The sequence below is a fragment of the Macrobrachium nipponense genome, chromosome 10, assembly GCF_015104395.2.
Source record: "Macrobrachium nipponense isolate FS-2020 chromosome 10, ASM1510439v2, whole genome shotgun sequence".
Taxonomy (NCBI): Eukaryota; Metazoa; Arthropoda; class Malacostraca; order Decapoda; family Palaemonidae; genus Macrobrachium; species Macrobrachium nipponense.
In genome coordinates this window covers 71,447,370-71,469,818 of record NC_087204.1, presented here as the reverse complement: position 1 = coordinate 71,469,818, position 22,449 = coordinate 71,447,370, and the positions used below count along the sequence as shown (strand labels likewise).

The window sequence follows — 22,449 nt, the reverse complement described above, 5'->3', positions numbered from 1 at the left end:
TAAGAAAAGGCATGTAGTTTGCTCATCCTTTAAATTACTTTATAAAAATAGTGTTTTACAGGTGCTCTTCATCTACTTACATGAGGTATACAGCTCTAGCAAAATCATGTTTCATGATTAGTTAGGACGATGTAAGTTTTTTACAGAAAAATTCACGCGGTAGTTTGTAACTCCCCAAGATTTTCTTTCTCCATACTTCAACCTGCTAGTGACGTCAGCGAATTCAGCCATTGATATTTTGACCAACGGAACAAAGCTATTGTTACCTTGTCTGATTAACTTAATACTGACGATTAATTAGTCAAACTATGCTTACTGAGTAGTTTTTCTTAGTTATATATTTTTCAGTTATGTACAAAAGGTATATCAATTTTGGGCTACATTCCACATGAGTCAAGTTATTGTTAATTACAAATATGCGCTTTGACAAAATTTAAGAGACGGGTCTCAATAGTATATCTATACTACAACACTAAAAAAAAAATTATACTCGTAGTCTTCACATGTAGGACGAGGAAAGGATTGAAAATAAAACTAATAATAATAAAAGAAATTCTTTCAGACTAAACGATAAAGGGCCTAGGCTGCAACAGTTATAAAAAAAAAAACTAATAAGCCCCTGTTAATCAGCACAATCCTGCAAGAACTGTACTGAACAATGATACAAGCCAACCATTATCCTAGTCTGTATGGGAGCAAAAAATCCTCCGCACTATATGGGCAAAAGATCCAAGAAACAGTGTAGGAATAGCGATCAGAGTAGAAGGACCAAAAATTGTGTAACTTGCATAACAAATGTTACAATAAATCTGACACGAGGGAACTAGCCTTGTGGATCAAGTGTTAAAAGTCTATTCCAGTGGAGGGTTGAGCAGCTTATTCCAGTCAGGGAATATTTTCTCCTTCATTCTGTTGCAGTACTCCCTAAGTGAAGGGTAAACTTCTGAAATGAAAGTGAGAAGCATCTTACAAAAACTGATCATGGAGGGAAACCAATTTCAATAATTTAAGTAATTACATATACATTCACAACACACACATATAAATAAGAATTAATTATGAAAGTGAATTAATAAGACATGACATATAAGTAAGAAACATTAAATTTAGTGGAAACAATCTACAAGTAAAAATTATGCCTAAGTTTCTTTGGCGTAATTGAGTTTTCTGTACAGCATTATATGCTGTAAGAAACTTCCAGCCACGGCCTATGGAACTTTTAGCTGCAGCCAATGAACCTTTCAGCCACGGCCCAGTGGTTGGCACCTATAGCACTGCCAGACATACGATTATGGCTAACTTTAACCTTGAATAAAATAAAAACTACAGAGGCTAGAAGGCTGCAATCTGGTATGTTGATGATTGGAGGGTGGATGATCAACATACAAATTTGCACCCCTATAACCTCAGCAGTTTTTAAGATCTGAGGTGGCCAAAAAAGTGTGGATGGACAGGCAAAGCCGTCTCAATAGTTATATATATATATATATACACACACACACACACACACACATATATATATATATATATATATATATATATATATATATATATATATATATATATATATATATATATATATATATATATATATATATATATATATATATATATATAATATATATATATAGTTTGTGTATAAATGAATCACGAAAATATGAAATGTGATGAATATATAAATAAGACAAAATCCATGAAGGAAAGTGAAACAATGGAGTACCGCTTCGAGGTCTTTCGACGTCTCATCCTTTACTTAGCAGACTGATTTAAATATGAAAATAAGTTCACAAAGAAAGCTCGTATAAGTGACGGATAGGGATTATAAATGAAAATGTGTACCTGAAATCCAACGTTGCTGAAGCATTAGCAGATCTACCCAAAACAAGGATACAATTTAAGAGGTTCACAAAGGATTAAGCCCTTGGACGCATGGACAAGACAATTTAAAGTAATATGGGGAGGTGACTGACCACCAAAACATGTTATAACAGTACAATTCAATAAATTTCATTTGGTAAACAATAAAATTTTTGCAAAGTGAACATTAAAAAAAAATATATTAAATATAAAGATAAATATGCATTATCTATTACGTAAATAATTTGTAATTGAGTCAGTGATTTTATCTTTACGATCATTCTTAAACATTTTACTAATACTAGGGTCCAAATAATACAAGCCAGAGCTTGTCAGTAAGTTGTATGATGGCAAATTCTAAAAGATTTTGTGAAAAGAAATCTTTCGATCTAGCAATCACTGAACTGCCAATTTATTCTGTGAGAGTTTTCACTTAGATAAATGAATATTGCATTGGATGTTTGCCAGATTTGACAGATTACTTATGCTGTTTAATTCTTACTTCTAAACCTTGCTAGACCGGCCGATATAAAAAAAAAGTGGCATTACAAACATGGAATTTCATATATTAATGTTGGTGCTTTCATTAAGGCCATTTTCATTAACATTACAGGAAAAAACAAGGTTGGCCTTAAAAGATTTTAACAATGATTTTAGGGTTTCAAAACTGCTAAAATAAGGAAAGCTAAGAATGTTCTTAGAAGTTTCTTTCTCACCCTTACTTACACTATGAAAATTTTTGTATGATTTATTATAACAAAAATCTAATATATGTGAAGGCTAACATAAATCTGTCTACATTTTTCTTAAGTATTCAATCTTTTTATCCAAATATTGGGGGTTGACAATGCGCAATGCTTGTAAAATCATAGAAGATATTTTGACATTAAGATAGTGGCCTGAATAAAAATGGACTTTGTTAAGATGTTGGTTGGTTTCTTTTAAATCTGAATATGCATTGAAATGGTTCTCTATGTATTAAAATATCAAAGAATGGGAGGCAATTGTCTAAAGTAAACATAATTGATGGTACCTGGTTATTTAAATTTACATCAATACCAGCAGGCAAAACAGCTAAAATATCGTCAGCATATCTATACAACTTTAAAAGGTATATAAATTATATTAAGCAAATAACGTTTTTCAAAGAATTCCATATGCAAGTTTGAGAGGAGTGGTAATAAAGGGTTGCCCATTGTTGATACAATTCACCATTGAATATAAACTTATAATGACAAACGATCAACCTAGTGAGTGAAATAATATGACTTACAGTTAAGAGTAATTCATGACGGGTTAGTTCGTTACTAAGATACTGTAAGATAGAATTTATAAGGACTTAAGTAAAAAGAGAACAAACATGAAAACTAGCGAAACTATCAGTGGACAAAAATGTTATTTTGTTTAATTTAGCAACTAAATCTAGAAAATCACATAAATTGGACGGGCAGTTCAGTGATCACTAGATTTAAAGATTTCTCTTCAAGAAATTGTTCAGAATTTGCCACCATTATACAACTTGCAAATGTAATTTCAACATTAGCTCTGGGCTTGTATTATTTGGACCCTTGTATTAATTAGTAAAATGTTTAGAGTGACATTAAAGATAAAATCACTTTCTTAGTTACAAATTAGTTACCCTGTAGATAATTTCTATGTATCTGTACGTTTAATATATTTCTATTGAAAATGTTCAATTTGCAAAAATTTTCTATTGTTTACCAAAATGAGATCTATTGAATTGTACTTTTATAAAAATTTTTGGTGGTTAATCACCTCCCATGCAGTATAATCTTTTAATTGTCTTGTCCCTGCTTCCGAGAGCTTCATCCTCAGTAAACCTCTTAAATTGCCCTCTTATTAGGGTAGGTCTACTAATTTTTCAGCTTAGTTGGATTACAGGTACATATTCTCCTTTATAATCCCTATCTGGTTGGATTACAGGTACATATTCTCCTTTATAATCCCTATCTATCATTTATACCAGCTTTCTTTGTAAACATTTTTTTCATATTTATATCAGTCTAACTTTGTAAAGGATGAGAAGTCGAAAGGCCTCGCAGCACAGTACTCTACTGTTTCCCTTTCCTTCTTGGGTTTTATATATATATATATATATATATATATATATATATATATATATATATATATATATATATATATATATGTGTGTGTGTGTGTGTGTGTGTGTGTGTGTGTCTGTGTGTGTGTGTGTGTGTATACTCCATTAAAGAATGGTTAAAGATAAAATTAATCAAATAAATCGTAGACATTTGTTAATGAGTAATGAAAGATACAGTCCTAAGACACTTGCCTGTCACAAGAGCTTCATATTGAGAGCCGGGGGCGTTCCACATGAGCTGCGATAGCTGTCCGAAAACTGAACAATCTGCCGTACTGGGTTGCTCTCCACCGAAAAATGGATCATCCCCTGAAGACAAATAATTGAAAGCTCAGTCAGACCAAAGTGACAGGTTTCCGCCACAACATAATAAAATGAGAGAAAAGTAGTCAGAAGTACATTAAATACGATAAAAGGGCTGCTAACTGTAATGATTAAATTGCAAGGCTAGTCGACTAAAGGCGACAAACAATCACTACTTCTACAGGCAGAAATAATAACTGTTATAAAATTCATAATTCAAAACAGGCTAAATTTTATAAATACTAATGGTAGGTTATTTAGATATATATCACCCTTATTCATTTAATTGTTAATATCTAATTAATATAAAATAGGTCATCCGTATGTTGTCACGAGAGAGAGAGAGAGAGAGAGAGAGAGAGAGAGCTCAAAGCACTGATTACAGTACTTTCCCCTTACCTAGCACATCGGCTAAGGCCCCGCAAGTCCTCTTTGCCATGCCATAGATTTCGTCAGGAGTGTGATGCCCGATGCCCTGGTAACGAGCTTTCACCTTGATGCCCCTCTTCATGAAAAGCGGAAACATGACATTGAGGAAGGAGGAGAAGGACTGAGACTTGAGGAAACTCTCACAGCCGTCTATCCAGTACCTCCAGGTGATCACAAACCTTCACAATAATAAGGAAATCAGTTAGGTAACATACATATTTACTTACGACATGAACTCCATTTAGCACGCACAGTCAGCACTTTATATATATCTATATATATATATATATATATATATATATATATATATATATATATATATATATATACAACAGAAGTCCATCTAATAAAAGGAACCCATAAAAACGCTAAAAAATATAGAAAGTCAGTACTATATTTCAGACTGCTGGGTAATGAATGAGAAAAGTTACAGTAAAGGCGGTATTTATAGGAAAAGATCCATCCACAGGTAAGCCGTTTGACTAGGTCACTCCCCCCTTGATAATTTTTCTTTAATCTTCTTGAGCGTTGTTGAAGGAAGATTTTATCTATATCTGAATCGCAGGCGCCCTTTGAGATGTTCATTACCTGTCTTCGAAGAGAGAGACAGCAGTCTCTGAATATAGTACTACTTTCTATATTTTGGGGGTATATATATATATATATATATATATATATATATATATATATATATATATATATATATATATATATGTGTGTGTGTGTTGTGTGTGTGTGTGTCTAATAAAAGGAGCCCATAAAAACACCAAAATATAGAGAAAAGTACTATATTTCAGAGACTGCTGTCTCCCTCTTCAGGTAGATTATATATATAGATATATATATATCATATATATATATATATATTATTATATATATAATATATATATATATATAATAATATATATAACCAAACAGAGAGCTTGCTAAATTGACAGACTGACAGATAAACTGGGAGAGAGAGATTAAACTCACCAAAAGACAAATTCATCAGCCGTTATCCTCACTGTTTCTAACTGAGCTTTCTTCCGGGTATCCAAGTGGCTGTCGAGGTCGACCTTGAAATATTCAGAGAGTTTCTGAACAATCAACTCGGAATCTCCCAATTCTTCTCCGTTCAGCGTAATCCAAGGGCACTTCCCCTTGGGTCCAAAGGGTAACTGGGAGTCTACCTGAAATAGTTCTAATAATAACAAAAACAACAACAACAATAATAATAGGCTATCCCATCTGCGAGGCAAAAGCTGGTAGGTGGAGGACTTGAAAATGACACTAATAAATTTATTGATGAACACCAACAGCAGTAAAATCATCAATGTCCTTAACCAAATCTGTCCGTTATTGAGAAAGAGAGTAAAATGATAAGTGTAATAACGTTAGCTGTTGAGAAGTATCTATGATGCAAAGAAATTCACAGAAATATACTTCTGAAATAGTAATTATTCCATATAAAAACAAAATTTTACATTCACCAGTCAGCACCCACAATTTGACGTGAATTTCTGCCAGAATAGTGCATTGCAACATTAACTTACTTTATCAACGACTGGGTACTACTTCATAAAAAAAAAAACTTTCTTTCCTTTAAACACGACTTTTTATCTTTTAGACCAGCCAGAGGAAACTATTCTATCAGTTACGTAATCCCATTATTCTTATAGAAAAAGAGGCAAAATCTCAAACAATACATTTAATTCTACCAACCAATACCAATTGGTTTTTATTCATTTTATTCACAACTGAAACCTGTTTCCGTCTGAAAATCTAAGTCTTTATTGGACGCATACACACTCTTCCTAAAAATCTTACTGAAATTCATTCCGTGCAGTCACAAACATTTCAACAACGAAACAAGCACAGGCGAGTCCACATCGATCTCGTGAAATCAGTCAAAAAACAAATCACAGTTGTATTTTGAGTGAGCTGGCCTTAAGACAGCACAGACTCTTGCTGAGAAAGCAGCCCGTCACTTACGACATATTTGATGTCAGCCAGCCTCAGGAAAGACTCCACTTTGACGGCAAAAGGGCTCAAGTTGATGCAATATTTTCCCCTGATGAACTGATGCAACACAACCACATCTTTTCCTGCATTGTTCCACTGCTTTCTGTAGAGAAAACAAAGAAAGCAGTGAATGGTAGGGAGTGTTTTAAATACCTTAATATTATTACTGTTAAGAAGGATAGTTCGAGAGATCTGTATTACCTTATTACTACACCGTATAGGTAGTCAAAAGGAAAACATCTGGAATATCTTATTAACTATCGGTAATGAGGGCAGCTTAGAATTCTGACAAAGATAAAAGTATATGGATTTTATTCTACCAGTCGTGTACATCCAAATAATTTAAAGAAAAGCACGAGGATTAGAGCTAGCATAATTCTGAGGACTGAAGTCACTACAGATATGGTAAGAACAAATTTAATGAAGTTTTTAATAAAATACTTGAAGTAATTTACATATAGCAGCATTTCACAGCTATTGTTAGCAGAAGTAGTCATGTTTTATACTACTGGAAATACAAAACTATGATGAGTATTATTACGACTTTTGAGGAGAGAAGGGAAAATGAAATTGTCAGGAATGGCGCTTCATCACCACTCGAGGAAAGCTCTTTGCTCAAAGAGGAAGTATCAGAATTGCTACTCTCATCACTGCGGTTCAAGATAGTCTTTTGTTTTTTTTTATTGCACAACATTTTCCTGACAAAACCACTGATAAAGAGAACGTACTGGAAACATATATTTCACTTTATCTCAACTGAGAATCGTCATAAGCAAAACTAACTGATGAACATTTCATGGACGAATGTTAATGAGAAAAGCTGAAAGAAATAATATCTAAAAAGTATTTTTAAACTATTAATAAAATTAATTGAAGGGAAGTAAAAAAAAATACAACTACAATTGCTTTACGAGGAAAAACAGCTCTACTTTTCTCACTTTAATTGACAAAAGTAATTACTCAAGGATCAAAGCATGGTACACTTGTTGTGCAAATCAAATACTGTTCTATTATACTTAATACATAAAGTACATATTTACATCAACGATTATATTATGGAAAGTTACATGGAAATGCAAATAAAATTTACCTCAATTGATTTCTCTTGTGCTTTCTGGCAATCTTCCTGAAGACCCAAATTACACTAAGACCAGCAATCACAGTGGTGACTCCTAAGACTGCAGGCTGATTTGAAAATGTCGTCCACATTTTGGTCTGACTTCAAAACCTGTTGGCAAAATCAATGGTAAATATTAGTAATATTGAAAAATAACAATAGCTTATTGAATTTTAAAATGAAAGAATTCCCACTGCTTATCTGTTTTTTTTGTTGGTTATAAAAAGAGAGAGAGAGAGAGAAAGAAAAATTACAGATAATGGTAGCCACTGTAAGACTCGTTGGCCCTTCAGGGGTCTCAAAGCATTTGTTGATTTATCATAGTAGCTACCTAAATGAAGGTCCTAAGTGGCTACTATGGCAGAAGCCATTATTATTATTATTAATAATAATAATAATAATAATAATAATAATAATAATAATAATAATAATAATAATAATAATAATAATAATAAAAAGGCTGCATCGTCCACTTAATGGCTTTACATGGTATGAACAAAACAAGAGTCTTCCCAATTATTTTTCTCCTAATGTGCCCGAGTTTTCCAGCCCCATATTTTTAGGCTTCCATTCTCTTGGTTTTACATGAATGTTCCCTTCCTCAGCCAGACGACTGGATCTAATCTCTTTCATTCTTATTGAAAAAAAAAGTAATACCCTGTGAGGGTTAGTACTTGGGAGCTATCACTGATGAATAAATTTGTATTTGTGAGCCTGCAAGGGCATAGGAGATGAAACGGGGCATAACGGTTAAGTACATAATAAACATTCATTACTCTGTGCCCTTAAGACCAATTATTAAAAAAAAAATCCAACGGCTAGGTGTCCACAGATGCCAGTAAAACCTGCTCGTGTGACAGCACCTGGACTTACCTTAAACGTCAGCGGCCATAAAACCACTAAAAATGTAACTCTTGATTACCTGCCGGCTACTGACCATTTCCCAGAGGACTGATCACGATAACCCCCACAAACACTGTCAACTCGACGATAAGATACCAGGAGAGGTTCTTTAAATGATAACAGTAAAGTGCTAGGGTAATGCATGTCATCAAACGGTGGAGCAATTATGCGTTTCGTTATCAGTCACTCATTGCTTGGCAATCGCTCTTGAGAGAGAGAGAGAGAGAGAGAGAGAGAGAGAGAGAGAGAGAGAGAGAGATAATCGTTTTAGGGCCCTTTCACACCATGCAATTTAAAACCGCCTCCGTCAGCGGAGCGGCACCGCGCTTACAAGTCGACTGATAAACCTAATAGAGCCTTTCACACTATAGCGATGCGGATTTTTTGCCGTCGCGGTGCCGCTTTGCATGAGATTTGTCCCACTGGCTGGAAGCGGTGCCGCTCCTTTGACGGTTGTAGTTGGCCATCATGTTCAATGCACGTTTTCACACCAGGCGGTTTTTTCCCGAATTTACAAGCGGTGAGCAGTAGTAGGTCACTGCTTTTCATCGTGGAAATATATCAGTTATGTGGATATGGATGAAGATATTGATATAGAGCTTCTCATTTCTTTAGTTAAAACGAAACGGGTTTTATGGGATAAAAGTAAGGAGTATAAAAGTCGCAACTTAGTTACATCTGCTTGGAGAGAAGTATGCCGTGTTTTAAATGGAAAAATGTAAGGGATGCACCGCGCAAATGAACGGTATCGTCCGCAGTACCTGCGGCGCGGAGACCGCCTCTAGTGCGGAAAAAAATCGCATAGTGTGAAAGGGGCTTTAGAGAGAGAGAGAGAGAGAGAGAGAGAGAGAGACCGACCTAACTTTGGTTGTCAGATTTTTGATATTCAAGACTTTCAACTGTTTACTGTCTAATCTGAAATTAGTATAATTTTACTATCATGTTGCTAAGGAAGTTTACGAAGTCAGTCTTAACACACAAAAGTGCACAAATAGACAAAATTATGATCATCCTTATTTCCCAAATTTCGAACACATTCATGTGAAACAAGGCAAAAAGGAAGCGATTACAGCATAAAATACCTATATATAAATATAGTAACATCGTATGACAGAATAACAAATAAAAATAGCGACAATTACTGCGCATTCAAGCTGCAACAACATGAAGTTAGATAAACGATGGCACTGGTATATGATTCTTTAATTTATTACTGCCAGGAGGACAGTTGTACAGTAAAGGGACGACAAAAATGCCTCTGGTACTGGGCATTGGGGCATCATAGCCCATAAATAGATTGATTGTCTGATTTATGAAGACTGGCGTTACCCAACTATGGTTATCGACGCCGAGGCACCTCAAAAGAATTTTGATCTGATGCTTTGCTAAGAAAGTACTAAGTAATGTGATTGACAGACGAAAAACAAACTACACAGATAAGGACATAAACGTCAGTACATTGGAAAATCCAAGAGAACGGGGCTTCAAAATAGTATTACGGCTATCCTGTCTCTGTCCCACACGATGCCATGCCACAAAACCATATCCTTGTATTGAATTTCATTCTAAAGATGATCGATCAATGCTATTAGGTGTCGGTGATTGGCGGCTGGCACGACACGAGGTGAACTGACCAATAGCAGACGGTTACGTCACAGCATCCTATACCTGTATTTGGTTACCTTTATGAATTTGTTTGAATCTATTTTCGGCTTTTTTTGTGGACGCGTCGCTGCGAGTTGTGATTGCTCAGTTGCAATCTGCTCTTAGTGATTTCAGCATCATTTTCGCTTTACTATACGGGGTTCTGCTCGAGAGGAAAACGCCACTTAATGAAGTGCCCGAACTAGAAAATAAGAGTAAGGTTTGCAGTGTATCTACTGGGACTTGAGATGCAGTAAATTGCTTTTTAATCAGTGTCACATTAAAAAGTGAAATTGTTAAAAGAATAATTAGGATTCACACTAGATTACGTAGGGGTCATACGCTATGGCAGTGCTTGGGCGTTTTACTAATAATTGATTGATTGACCTACGTACAGCCACGTTTATAGATTAAGTTATTTTTCGCAATAACGTTTTACAAAACAGACTCAGAATGTTCTCTGGCATCTTATGACAACGTAACTTAAATCCAAAGGCAAAAAGTCGTGGATTTCTGTTCCTTAATAAATAGTTTTCAGTGTAATGTAATCTCCGCACAGGAAAAAAAATTGAGAGCAAACAAGTATAAAAAAGGAACCAAGTCCTCGGCTTTCGACAATACAGAATCTATCGTGATCACAGGACCACAAAATTATAGGCAAAGTTTCTGGAGGAATATGATTATCACTATTCATATAAGCATATAATTTTATGCAACGAAACAAAACGCCATTGAATCGCCTACCACAGTTACAGACATTTGTATCATTACTGGTGGAAACATAAACATGAAATAAGTTCACTGTGGTATAATAACTGGGCGACTTCAAATAGCATTGCGACTTTTTTTCATCTGACGAACCTCATAACACTAACACTATGACTCTGATACACGGTACTAATTTTGTTTATTTACATCCAGTGAAAATCTTAGGAGCTATGAATCCGTAGAAAACTCAATTATAGTCACATCTTTAAAATAACAAAGTACGCCGTTCCTCGTAGCTAGTGAATCACGAAGGGGATGAATGGTACAAGATACAATTGAAAGATGCATCGGTGTTTCACCTTTCTCACAAAAACAACTGCAACAATTACCAATCGGCTCAGCTAACTGTTGCACCCATAGTCATTTTGTTTAACATTTGATGAAAATAAATACAAAAAACATGTTACTTAAAGACTATAAGCATATAACGTCCTAAGAAATTAGCTTGTCGAATATCAGTTATGGAAGTTTTAATCTCAGCAACATTAACATCTTCAACAATCTATTTTACCTGCTAGTGAAATATATTAAATACAAATCTTCCAACGTTTAAATTACATATGATAATAATAATAATAATAATAATAATAATAATAATAATAATAATAATAATAATAATAATAATAAAAATAATAACACCACAGAAATTCCTGAAGCCGAACCAAGTAAGAGACTCTGGAAAACATATGGAGCAATCCGGTATCACACAACAAACATGCAACATGGCTCCAGGAAGTCAAGGAAGAAGAAACAGGGAGAATAAAACAAAGATTCACAGAGATCACGACAGACACAGTCAGACACCAACTAAAGAAAAGGCCAAACTGGAAAACCCCAGGTCCCGATGAAGTCCATGGATACTGGCTCAAAAACTTCAAGGCCCTACATCCACGAATAGCAGAACAACTCCAGCATGTATCTCAAATCACCAAGCACCCAAATGGATGACCACAGGAAGAACATCCTTAGTACAAAAAGACAAGAGTAAGGGAAATATAGCCAGTAACTACAGGCCTATCACCTGCCTACCAATAATGTGGAAGTTACTAACAGGTATCATCAGTGAAAGGCTATACAACTACCTAGAGGAGACAAACACCAATCCCCTACCAACAGAAAGGCTGCAGAAGGAAGTGTAGGGGCACAAAAGACCAGCTCCTGATAGACAGACAAAATGGTAACTGAAGAACAGTAGGAGAAGGAAAACCAACCTAAGCATGGCATGGATAGACTATAAGAAAGCCTTCGACATGATACCACACACATGGCTAATAGAATGCCTGAAAATATATGGGGCAGAGGAAAATACCATCAGCTTCCTCAAAATACAATACGCAACTGGAATACAATACTTACAAGCTCTGGAATAAGACTAGCAGAGGTTAATATCAGGAGAGGGATCTTCCAGGGCGACTCACTGTCCCCACTACTCTTCGTAGTAGCCATGATTCCCATGACAAAAGTACTACAGAAGATGGATGCCGGGTACCAACTCAAGAAAAGAGGCAACAAAATCAACCATCTGATGTTCATGGACGACATCAAGCTGTATGGTAAGAACATCAAGGAAATAGATACCCTAATCCAGACTGTAAGGATTGTATCTGGGGACATCAGGATGGAGTTTGGAATAGAAAAATGCGCCTTAGTCAACATACAAAAAGGCAAAGTAACGAGAACTGAAGGGATAAAGCTACAGATGGGAGCAACATCAAACATAGATGAGACAGGATACAAATACCTGGGAATAATGGAAGTAGGAGATATAAAACACCAAGAGATGAAGGACACGATCAGGAAAGAATATATGCAGAGACTCAAGGCGATACTCAAGTCAAAACTCAACAACCGGAAATATGATAAAAGCCATAAACACATGGCAGTGCCAGTAATCAGATACAGCGCAGGAATAGTAGGAATGGACGAAGGCAGAACTCCGCAGCATAGATCAGAAAACCAGGAAACAAATGACAATACACAAAGCACTACACCCAAGAGCAAATACGGACAGACTATACATAACACGAAAGGAAGGAGGGAGAGGACTACTAAGTATAGAGGACTGCGTCAACAATGAAAACAGAGCACTGGGGCAATATCTGAAAACCAGTGAAGACGAGTGGCTAAAGAGTGCATGGGAAGAAGGACTAATAAAAGTAGATGAAGACCCAGAAATATACGAGACAGGAGGAAAGACAGAAAGAACAGAGGACTGGCACAACAACCAATGCACGGACAATACATGAGACAACTAAGAAAACTAGCAGCGATGACAATTGGCAATGGCTACAGAGAGAGAGCTAAAGAAGGAAACTGAAGGAATGATAACAGCGGCACAGATCAGGCCTAAGAACCAGATATATTCAAAGTACGATAGACGGAAATAACATCTCTCCATATGTAGGAAGTGCAATACGAAAAATGAAAACATAAAAAACATAACAAGTGAATGCCCGGCACTTGCACAGAACCAGTACAAAAAGAGGCATGATTCAGTAGCAAAAGCCCTCCACTGGAGCCTGTGCAAGAAACATCAGCTACCTTGCAGTAATAAGTGGTACGAGCACCAACCTGAGGGAGTGATAGAGAAAACGATCAGGCAAAGATCCTCTGGGACTATGGTATCAGAACGGATAGGGTGATACGTGCAAATAGACCAGACGTGACGTTGATTGACAAAGTCAAGAAGAAAGTATCACTCATTGATGTCGCAATACCATGGGACCAGAGTTGAAGAGAAAGAGAGGGGGAAAAAATGGATAATTAAATCAAGATTGAAAAAATTGAATAAGAAGGATATGGGATATGCCAGTGGAAATCGTACCCATAATCATAGGAGCACTAGGCCACACGACCCAAGATCCCTGAAAAGGAATCTAGAAAACAGCTAGAAGGTGAAGTAGCTCCAGGTCTTCATGCAGAAGAAGTGGTTGATCCTAGAAACGGCACACATAGTAAGAAAAGTGATGGACTCCTAAGGAGGCAGGATGCAACCCGGAAACCCCACACTATAAATACCACCCAGTCGAATTGGAGGACTGTGATAGAGCAAAAAAAAAAAAAAAAAAAAAAAAAAAAAAAAAAAAAAAAAAAAAAATAATAATAATAATAATAATAATAATAATAATAATAATAATAATAATAATGAAGGTATCAAGCACCAGGGAAATAGATACCTTCATCCTATAAGAATTGTATCTGGGGACATCAGGATGGAGTTTGGAATAGAAAAATGTACCTTGGTCAACATACAAAAAGGCAAAGTAACAAGGACTGAAGGGATAAAGTTACCAGATGGGAAGAGCATCAAACTCCTAGATGAGACAGGATACAAATACCTGGGAATAATAAAAGGAGAGGATATAAAACACCAAGAGATGAAGGACACGATCAGGAAAGAATATATGCAGAGACTTAAGGCGGTACTCAAGTCAAAACTCAACGCCGGAAATATGATGAAAGTCATAAGCATAAGGGCAGTACCAGTAATCAGATACAGCGCAGGGGTAGTGGAGTGGACGAAGGCTGAACCCCGCAGCATAGACTAGGAACCACATGACAATACACACACCCAAGAGCAAATACAGACAGACTATACATAACACGAAAGGAAGGAGGGAGAGGACTACTAAGCAAGAGGACTGCGTCAACATCGAGAGCAGAGCACTGAGGGAATACCTGAAAACCAGTGAAGACGAGTGTCTAAGGAGTGCGTGGAAAGAAGGACTGATAAAAGTAGACGAAGACCCAGAAATATACGAAGACAGGAGAATGACAAAGAGAACAGAGGAATGGCACAACAAACCAATGCACGAACAGTACATGAGACAGACTAAAGAACTAGCAAGCGCTGAAACATGGCAATGGCTACAGAGGTGAGCACTCAAGAAGGAAACAGAAGGAATGCTAACTGCGGTACAAGACCAGGCCCTTAGAACCAGATATATCCAAAAAACGATAGATGGGAATAACATCTCACTCATATGCAGGAAGAGTAATATGAAAAACGAGTCCATAAACTACACAGCAAGCGAATGTCCGGCACTTGAACAAAACTAGTACAAAAGGAGGCATGATTCAGTAGCAAAAGCCCTCCACTGGAGCCCGTGCAAGAAACACCAGCTACCTTGCAGTAATAAGTGGTACAAACACCAACCTGAAGGAGTGATAGAAAACGATCTAGCAAAGATTCTCTGGGACTATGGTATCAGAACAGATAGGGTGATACGTGCCAATAGACCAGAGGTGACTTTGATTGACAAAATCAAGAAGAAAGTATCACTCATTGATGTCGCAATACCACGGGACACGAGAGTAGAAGAGAAAGAGAGAGAAAAGACTTATGTATTAGGACCTGAACATAGAAATAAGAAGGATATGGGATATGCCAGTGGAAATTGTACCCATAACCATAGGAAAACTCGACACGGTCCCAAGATTCCCTAAAAGGAACTTGGAAAAACTAGATGCCGAAGTTGGGATTTTTATTTTATTGTTGGGTGTCTCTCTGGTCTTGTCTTGAGGGGATCGGTAGAAAATTACTTTTGTTTTATGAATCGCTTTCTCAATTACATGGTCAGGAAGACGAAAGCTGCTTATGAATTAGTTCAAATTCCTTTTCCAGGAAATCTGGGGAACAAATTCGTTATTACAACCGTGAAGAGATATGTTTAAAAGTCGTTGTACTAAATGCTTTAACTAACCTTAATATGAAACATCCTGTCCCCCGTAGATTTATGATAGCCATCCGTTCGCCAAAAAAGTTAGTTGTAATAAGTAGATCCGACAAAGACCGCAAAATCGTAATCATGGGCAGAGACTGCCACCTCAACAAAATCAACCAACTCCTTAGTGACACAAACATTTACGACAAATTGACGAAAAATCCTATCGAAATCGTCCCCACAGAACTGTTTAGGAAAGTAAGATTAACTGCTCAAGACAAATAGACTATGGAACTATTGGAGAAATTTAAAGTAATTAACCCAAAACTGCCTTACTTTCATGGCTTCCCAAAACTCACAAAGACAATCTTCCATCTAGACCCATCATCTCATGTGCTGGAGCTTTCAATTATAAAATTTCTAAATGATTAGCTGGCCTCCTTTTCCTTTTCTTAAACACTTTTTCTCCCAGTCACATTAAACATTCGGAAGATTTTTGTGATAAATTTAGAGAAGCACATATAACACTTCGCATTATAAAACTTTTAAGCCTTGATGTAGATTCCCTATTCAGGAAAGTACCAGTACAAGACGTTCTACAGTTTTTGATGGAAAAACTAGCCATCTATCAAGATAATTTCCCACTGGCTCTTGACAAAATAATAAAGTTAGTTGAATTATTTGTATCTAATAACGTATTTTCATTCGGGGAGTCATTCTAAAAGCAAAAATTCGGGTGTGGCATGGATAGCACTTTAAGTCTTGTTTTAGCCAATCTATACATGGAATACTTTGAAACCATAGTAATAAATGCAATAAAACCCAACAGCATGCTGTGAATGAGATATGTAGATGATATTCTAACATTTTGGGATAATAGGTGGGCCAATTAAACGCATTTGTACTCAGCATCAAATTTAAAGTTGAATGGGAAACAGACTACAAAATTCCTTTTCTTGATGGTTTAATAATTAGAGACACGACAGAATACAAATTTACCATAACAGAAAACCAACATTCTCACTTTCATACATTCACTACTTTAGTTATCATGACCTTTCTATCAAGATAGGAGCAGCCAACAACCTATTCTTAAGAGCCTTACAAATTTGTTCCCCAGATTTCCTGGAAAAGGAATTTGAACTAATTTGTAAGCAGCTTTCGTCTTTAAGGTATACTGACCATATAACTGAGAAAGTGATTCATAAAGCAAACGTAATTTTCTAACGATCACCTCAAGACAAGACCAGAGAGACACCCAACAATAAAACAAAAATCATACACTCGGACAGGATTAAGACGGTGACCAAGACCCTCGGAAAATCTAACCCCTTTGCCTTTACCTACCCAACTACCTTGGCCAAATCCCTGAGTAACGTCCAACAAAAGACAATCCCCAAAGATACAGGAGTATACAAAATCCCATGCCTGGACTGTGATTTTAAGGAAAATCACTTCCCCAGAGATTAATACAACATAAGACGGTCAGTTAGATATGGACAGCAGAGCTCAGATATTTTTAACTATACAAATAACCATAACCACAGAATAAACTGGAATTTGTTGCGTATAATTCATAGCAAAAAATGTCAGTACAAAAGCCAGATGATAGAGACAGCCTTGATTAAACAAAGACAGGTAATTAAAATCTCACTGAGTGCCTGGGATTCAGATATAGATAAAATCTTCGTTCAACCAACGCTTAAGAAGATTAATGAGTGGGGGTGACTTAGTTAAACGACTACGTGTGAATGGATCTCTTGGTATAAATACCGGGTTTTCTGTAACTTTTCTCATTCACTACCTTTTTGAAGAGAGAGACAGCAGTCTCTAAAATATAGTACTTACTTTCTATATTTTTTGTTTATATATATATGTATATGTATAGTATATGTATATATATATATATCTATATATATATATCTATATATATAGATATATATATATATAGATATATATATATCTATATATATCTATCTATATATATATATATATAGATATAGTATATATATATATATATATATATATATATATATATATAATATATCTATATCTATATATATATATATATATATATATATATAGATAGATATATATATATATATATATCTATATATAGATATAGATATATATATATATATATATATATATATATATATATATATATATATATATATATATATATATATATACATACATACATACATGTATATATATATATATATATATATATATATATATATATATATATATATATATATATATTCAAATATTAAGCCACAAATACTGTTGAGCAGCGAATTCCCTATACCTCTTGAATAATTAATCCCTAAGGCACCCAAGGTGGAATACAAGTGAAAAATTCTGTTCCAGACAGTAATTGAGCCACCCAATATCAAGAGTGATACATAAGTTGAAATCAACCCTGCTGAACAATAGGCAGAAGGCCAATGTTACTGTCTATTGTTATTTATATACTAAGTCATGGTTAGAACCCTGCTGGTGCATTTGCACTTGTCAATTATAATTCAACTTAAGTGTAAGTTCTTCCCAAGTTATTTGTGGTTTATATATTTGTGATTATCAAGAAACCACCGACATTCAAATATATATATAATATATATATATATGTATATATATGTATATACATAAATAATAAATTATGGGAGCCTGTATTTTCAAGGAATGCAACAGGCCTGTATGCCTATATTAACTAACCTAACATATGGTAGGATAGGTATGTATCCTTGTGGGGACCCTAGGCCCATAACCAACTTTGTATTTTTATCGCTGAGTCGCACCCCTACCCTTCACCCCCAAAACCTGTAGCGTAGTTTACCTATTAATTCTCCGATTTACTAAACCTACCTATCAATTCAGAAGCATGCTCAACAAGGCACAGCCTAAACAAGACAAGAGTACCCTTCTCCATGATATCCATCACATTTCTTTTATCAGACCTGATACTGTATCACATTACCTCAACTGTGCTGAGAAAATATAAAGTAGAAAAACTTCTGTACTCAGCCACCAGCAATACTTGGTATAGGTAGGTAGGTAGCTTAAGTTTACGCTCTGCAGTTAAAGTACTCACCAATGTGTTATGTAATTTACGTAATTGGCCTTTGTCATGCTTTCGGCGAAGAGTCAGAATGCTTGGCTATACCAGGCTCTCTTTCCTAGTGCCATATTCAGTGGTAATATTGAGGAAGAGCGAGTTCCATCTCACAGCAAGCACTCAACTCCTAAAATTCACATTTACCTCTGACGAATGCCGATCAGCTGATGTTTGTTTACAATGAAAACGATCCGAAAATTTGTAACTGGCAACTCGACTAAACTAGTAATCAGTTATTCTGTAAATAATCTTATAATTTAAGCTACTTAGCTACTTTCTTTTTCTGAGATTTAGACTTGTATCATTCAAATTAGAAGCTTTCATTATTTTTAGTGATGTAAGATAGATAAGGAACAATAAGGAATTTCCCATAGCACTGACAATCTAGCGTCAATAGCCATTTTCTCTTATGGCAGGGCTCCGTTCTCTATATCACTAACTAAAGAAATCCTAAAACACGGACGTTACTGATTTTTGCAAACGTGACACGTACATTGATTGAAGATAACAACTGAGCAGACTATAATTTATCTAAACAAACGCATACTCCCTGATTATTGAAGACATCACAACTCCAATTTTGTTCCTAAAACTTCTAAAATATCCTTCCTGATGTCTAAAAACATTCACGAATAGCTTAGGATAATTATACAAACAACTGTTTGTAGACTATGAGAAAGCTTTTGATTCTGTCAAAACTTCAGCAGCAATGAAATCCCTTCAAAACCAGGGAGCAGATGAATCTTATGTTAGAATACTTGAAGATATCTACATGGGTGTACAGCAATCCTAAAACTACATAAAGGTAATGAGAACTTTCCGATTGAGAAAGGAGTTAGGCAGGGAGACCTCCTCTCTCCTAAATTATTCACAGCGTGTCTAGAAGTTTTTTAGAATTTAGATTGGGAAAATGTAGGAATTGACATTATTAGTGAATACCTTAACAACTTAAGATTTGCAGATAACAGTTCTACTCAGTGAACCAGAGGAGGAATTACAAAAGATGATAGAAGATTCGAGTAGAGAAAGCAGAAATGTAGGACTGAAAATCAATATGAGTAAAACTAAGATAATATTCAATGAAAATGCATAGAGACAACAGATAAAGGTTACGGACGAACCTCAAGAGATTGTTAATGAATTTACGTATTTAAGACAGACAGAGTTTCCCCAGGGCATGAGACCGAAGTTAAAAGAAGGATAAGCATGGGATGGAGAGCTTTTGGTAAACAAAATAAGATTATGAAAAGTAAAGTGCCACTTTCTCTAAAAAGAAAAGTATTTAATCAAATGATCCTACCAGTATTAACTTATGCATCAGAAACTTGGAGCCTTACTAAAGCCTTAGAACTTAAGCTAGTTACAACTCAAAGAGCTATAGAAAGAATAACGATGTGAATAAGACTAAGAGACAGAAAAAGAGCAACATGGATACGAGAGCAAACTAAAGTAAAGGATATTCTAACAAGTAAGAAAAAGAAATGGACGTGGGCCGGACATATAATGAGAATGTCAGATAATAGATGGACAAAAAGAATAACAGAATGGGTCCCTAGAGATTGCAAACGAAGCAGGGGAAGGAAGAGAAGACGACGGATTGGCGAGTTAAGAAAATTTTTGGGTATAGACCAGCATAGAAAGACCATAAACAGACGGGAGTGGAAGGACATGTCTGAGGCCTTTGTCCTGTAGTGGACTTACAATGGCTGATGATGAAGATGATAACGAATCATACAAGCACACACAGTGTAATAGGGGTTACATATGGTAATAAAAAAAATAAAATTTTATTCTCTCTGTGGAATGGCTGGTGAAACGACAGTACTCCTCAGTAATTCATTCTCCGTCATCAATGCAAGGTTACACAGACACACATTTTGTTATAATTTTTATGGTTTCGAATATGCCGAGCAAAAAAAAAAAAAAAAAAAAAAAAAAAAAAAATCATACTTCCTCTGTTATCCAGCGATAAAACTATGAAAAAAAACCTTAGTTTTAGATGCCATTCAGGCATAATAGTAAAATCCAATAGGTCTGAGGGGTTTATAAATTCACGACGGTCCCAGGCGTAGAGGCAAGAGGAAAGGCCAACTCCTCGATATTAGTAAAAGGAAGAAGTGTCACTGAAACGTGTAACGAACCGAAACGGTTTGGTGTGTGAGGCAATAATTCATATGAACACCCAATAACCCATCAGAGTATGAGTAAGCAAATAATTTGAGCAAAGTTGTCGCCAAATTAATAATGCCTGTGCACATGGAAAAGTACACCACACATCACTAATGTTTCACATGGATTGGTAACTTTTTGCAACATTTTCATACCATTTTTAATTGAGCACCTTTGACATAGACTCACAATATACTATAAAAGTCTCTGCAACCTGAATGATCTCGGAATGAACCCTAATTAATTAAGAAATTATGAGGAGCTGAAAGTCTACATAGAGAAACGAACAAGATCACGTGCGGAAAAGAGGTCTGACAACGGAAGATTCGAATTTTTTTCCCTTTTTTTAAAGAAATTATAATGATGGTGTTACAGATGTTATAAAAAAAAGATAAAACATGGAATGAGAATGTTTATAGTATCACGTAAACGAATACCGGATTAGTCAGATGACGTTAAAGGTGGCCACGTTAATTCATAAGGTTTCTTTACTGTAGGCCAGAGCTGGACTTTCGCCCTTAAATACGATAGATCACCAGGGTATGCGTGACACTGCAAATAACAACTCCAATATTTAAGACGACGACGTTAACTGACAAGGATAGAAGGTTGACTTCAAGATTCTGAGTAGTACTGATGCTAATCAACTAATGTGCATCAAAAGGTCCAATCCAGGTAATGCACGGAATGCGCTGGGGAGAGGAGTCATTCTCTAGGTAAAGTTTTACACCCAGTCTCTTACATTATAAACTCTAAGAAAAATAACATAAACATACAAACATACTAATAATGTCATTGTTAAACAACTTGTTCCGTCGTTGAACACCCATACGTCCTCCTCCCCTCTGTATTTGTCTTGACTTGTGTTGTTTATTTATGTTTTTATGTTTACGTTTAGTTTAACGCTGTCATTCCTCTAGGTTAGTTGGAGAGCAAGGTGGATTTTATTCACACAATTGAGTACAAAAAGTTTGAGTGTGTAATTCTCTTGTAAATCACCTAACAATGAAAGAAAGGGGCGTCTTATGTTGCACAATCCTAGGCTTTGGTCCCTGAGGGTCTCAAAAGGGGAGCCAAAAATCCGATTCAACAAACTTCCGAATACAACAACCGTTTCAAGCCTGTTTCATTTAGATCACCCCTCAAATTAAACTAATGCAACTTAAGACATGAAAATACCTGGGGTTACTAATACTAAGACACCTACTAATTAACGACCAATTAACAATTTATTTAAACTTTCAAGTAGCCTGCAACAGAAATTCTTTTTGTAAATGATAATCTAGTAATCCTAGACACCATATCCACAACTTAAGACGCATTTTTTCCTCTTCCCTTTATTGATAATTAT

At 35.6% G+C, this 22,449-nt stretch overlaps 1 protein-coding gene across 3 annotated transcripts; it reads right to left on the bottom strand.

Moving 5' to 3' along the window:
• Positions 1-16: 16 nt before the first annotated feature.
• LOC135223676 (failed axon connections homolog) lies at positions 17-19,097 on the bottom strand. Of its 3 annotated transcripts, none has more exons than XM_064262348.1 (7): positions 18,906-19,097; positions 7,806-7,943; positions 6,686-6,818; positions 5,687-5,883; positions 4,682-4,890; positions 4,172-4,288; positions 17-943 (listed from the first exon to the last, which is right to left on the bottom strand). In XM_064262348.1, exons 2-7 carry the CDS (start codon positions 7,922-7,924, stop codon positions 852-854), a joined length of 867 nt encoding a protein of 288 aa, XP_064118418.1. In that variant the 5' UTR covers positions 7,925-7,943; positions 18,906-19,097; the 3' UTR covers positions 17-851. The 3 variants fall into 3 exon arrangements, with proteins under 3 accessions (XP_064118418.1, XP_064118419.1, XP_064118421.1); XM_064262349.1 differs by lacking the exon at positions 18,906-19,097 and adding an exon at positions 8,706-8,799; XM_064262351.1 differs by lacking the exon at positions 18,906-19,097 and adding an exon at positions 8,755-8,777.
• Between the last annotated feature and the right edge of the window lie 3,352 nt (positions 19,098-22,449).

Coding starts and splice junctions, on each gene's coding strand:
- LOC135223676 (XM_064262348.1), bottom strand. CDS start 7,924: ATGTGGACGACATTTTCAAATCAGCCTGCAGTCTTAGGAGTCACCACT. Junction 4,891..5,686: donor GCTGATGAATTTGTCTTTTG/GTGAGTTTAATC, acceptor ATTATTGTGAAG/GTTTGTGATCACCTGGAGGT. Junction 4,289..4,681: donor GGCCTTAGCCGATGTGCTAG/GTAAGGGGAAAG, acceptor ATTTGTCTTCAG/GGGATGATCCATTTTTCGGT.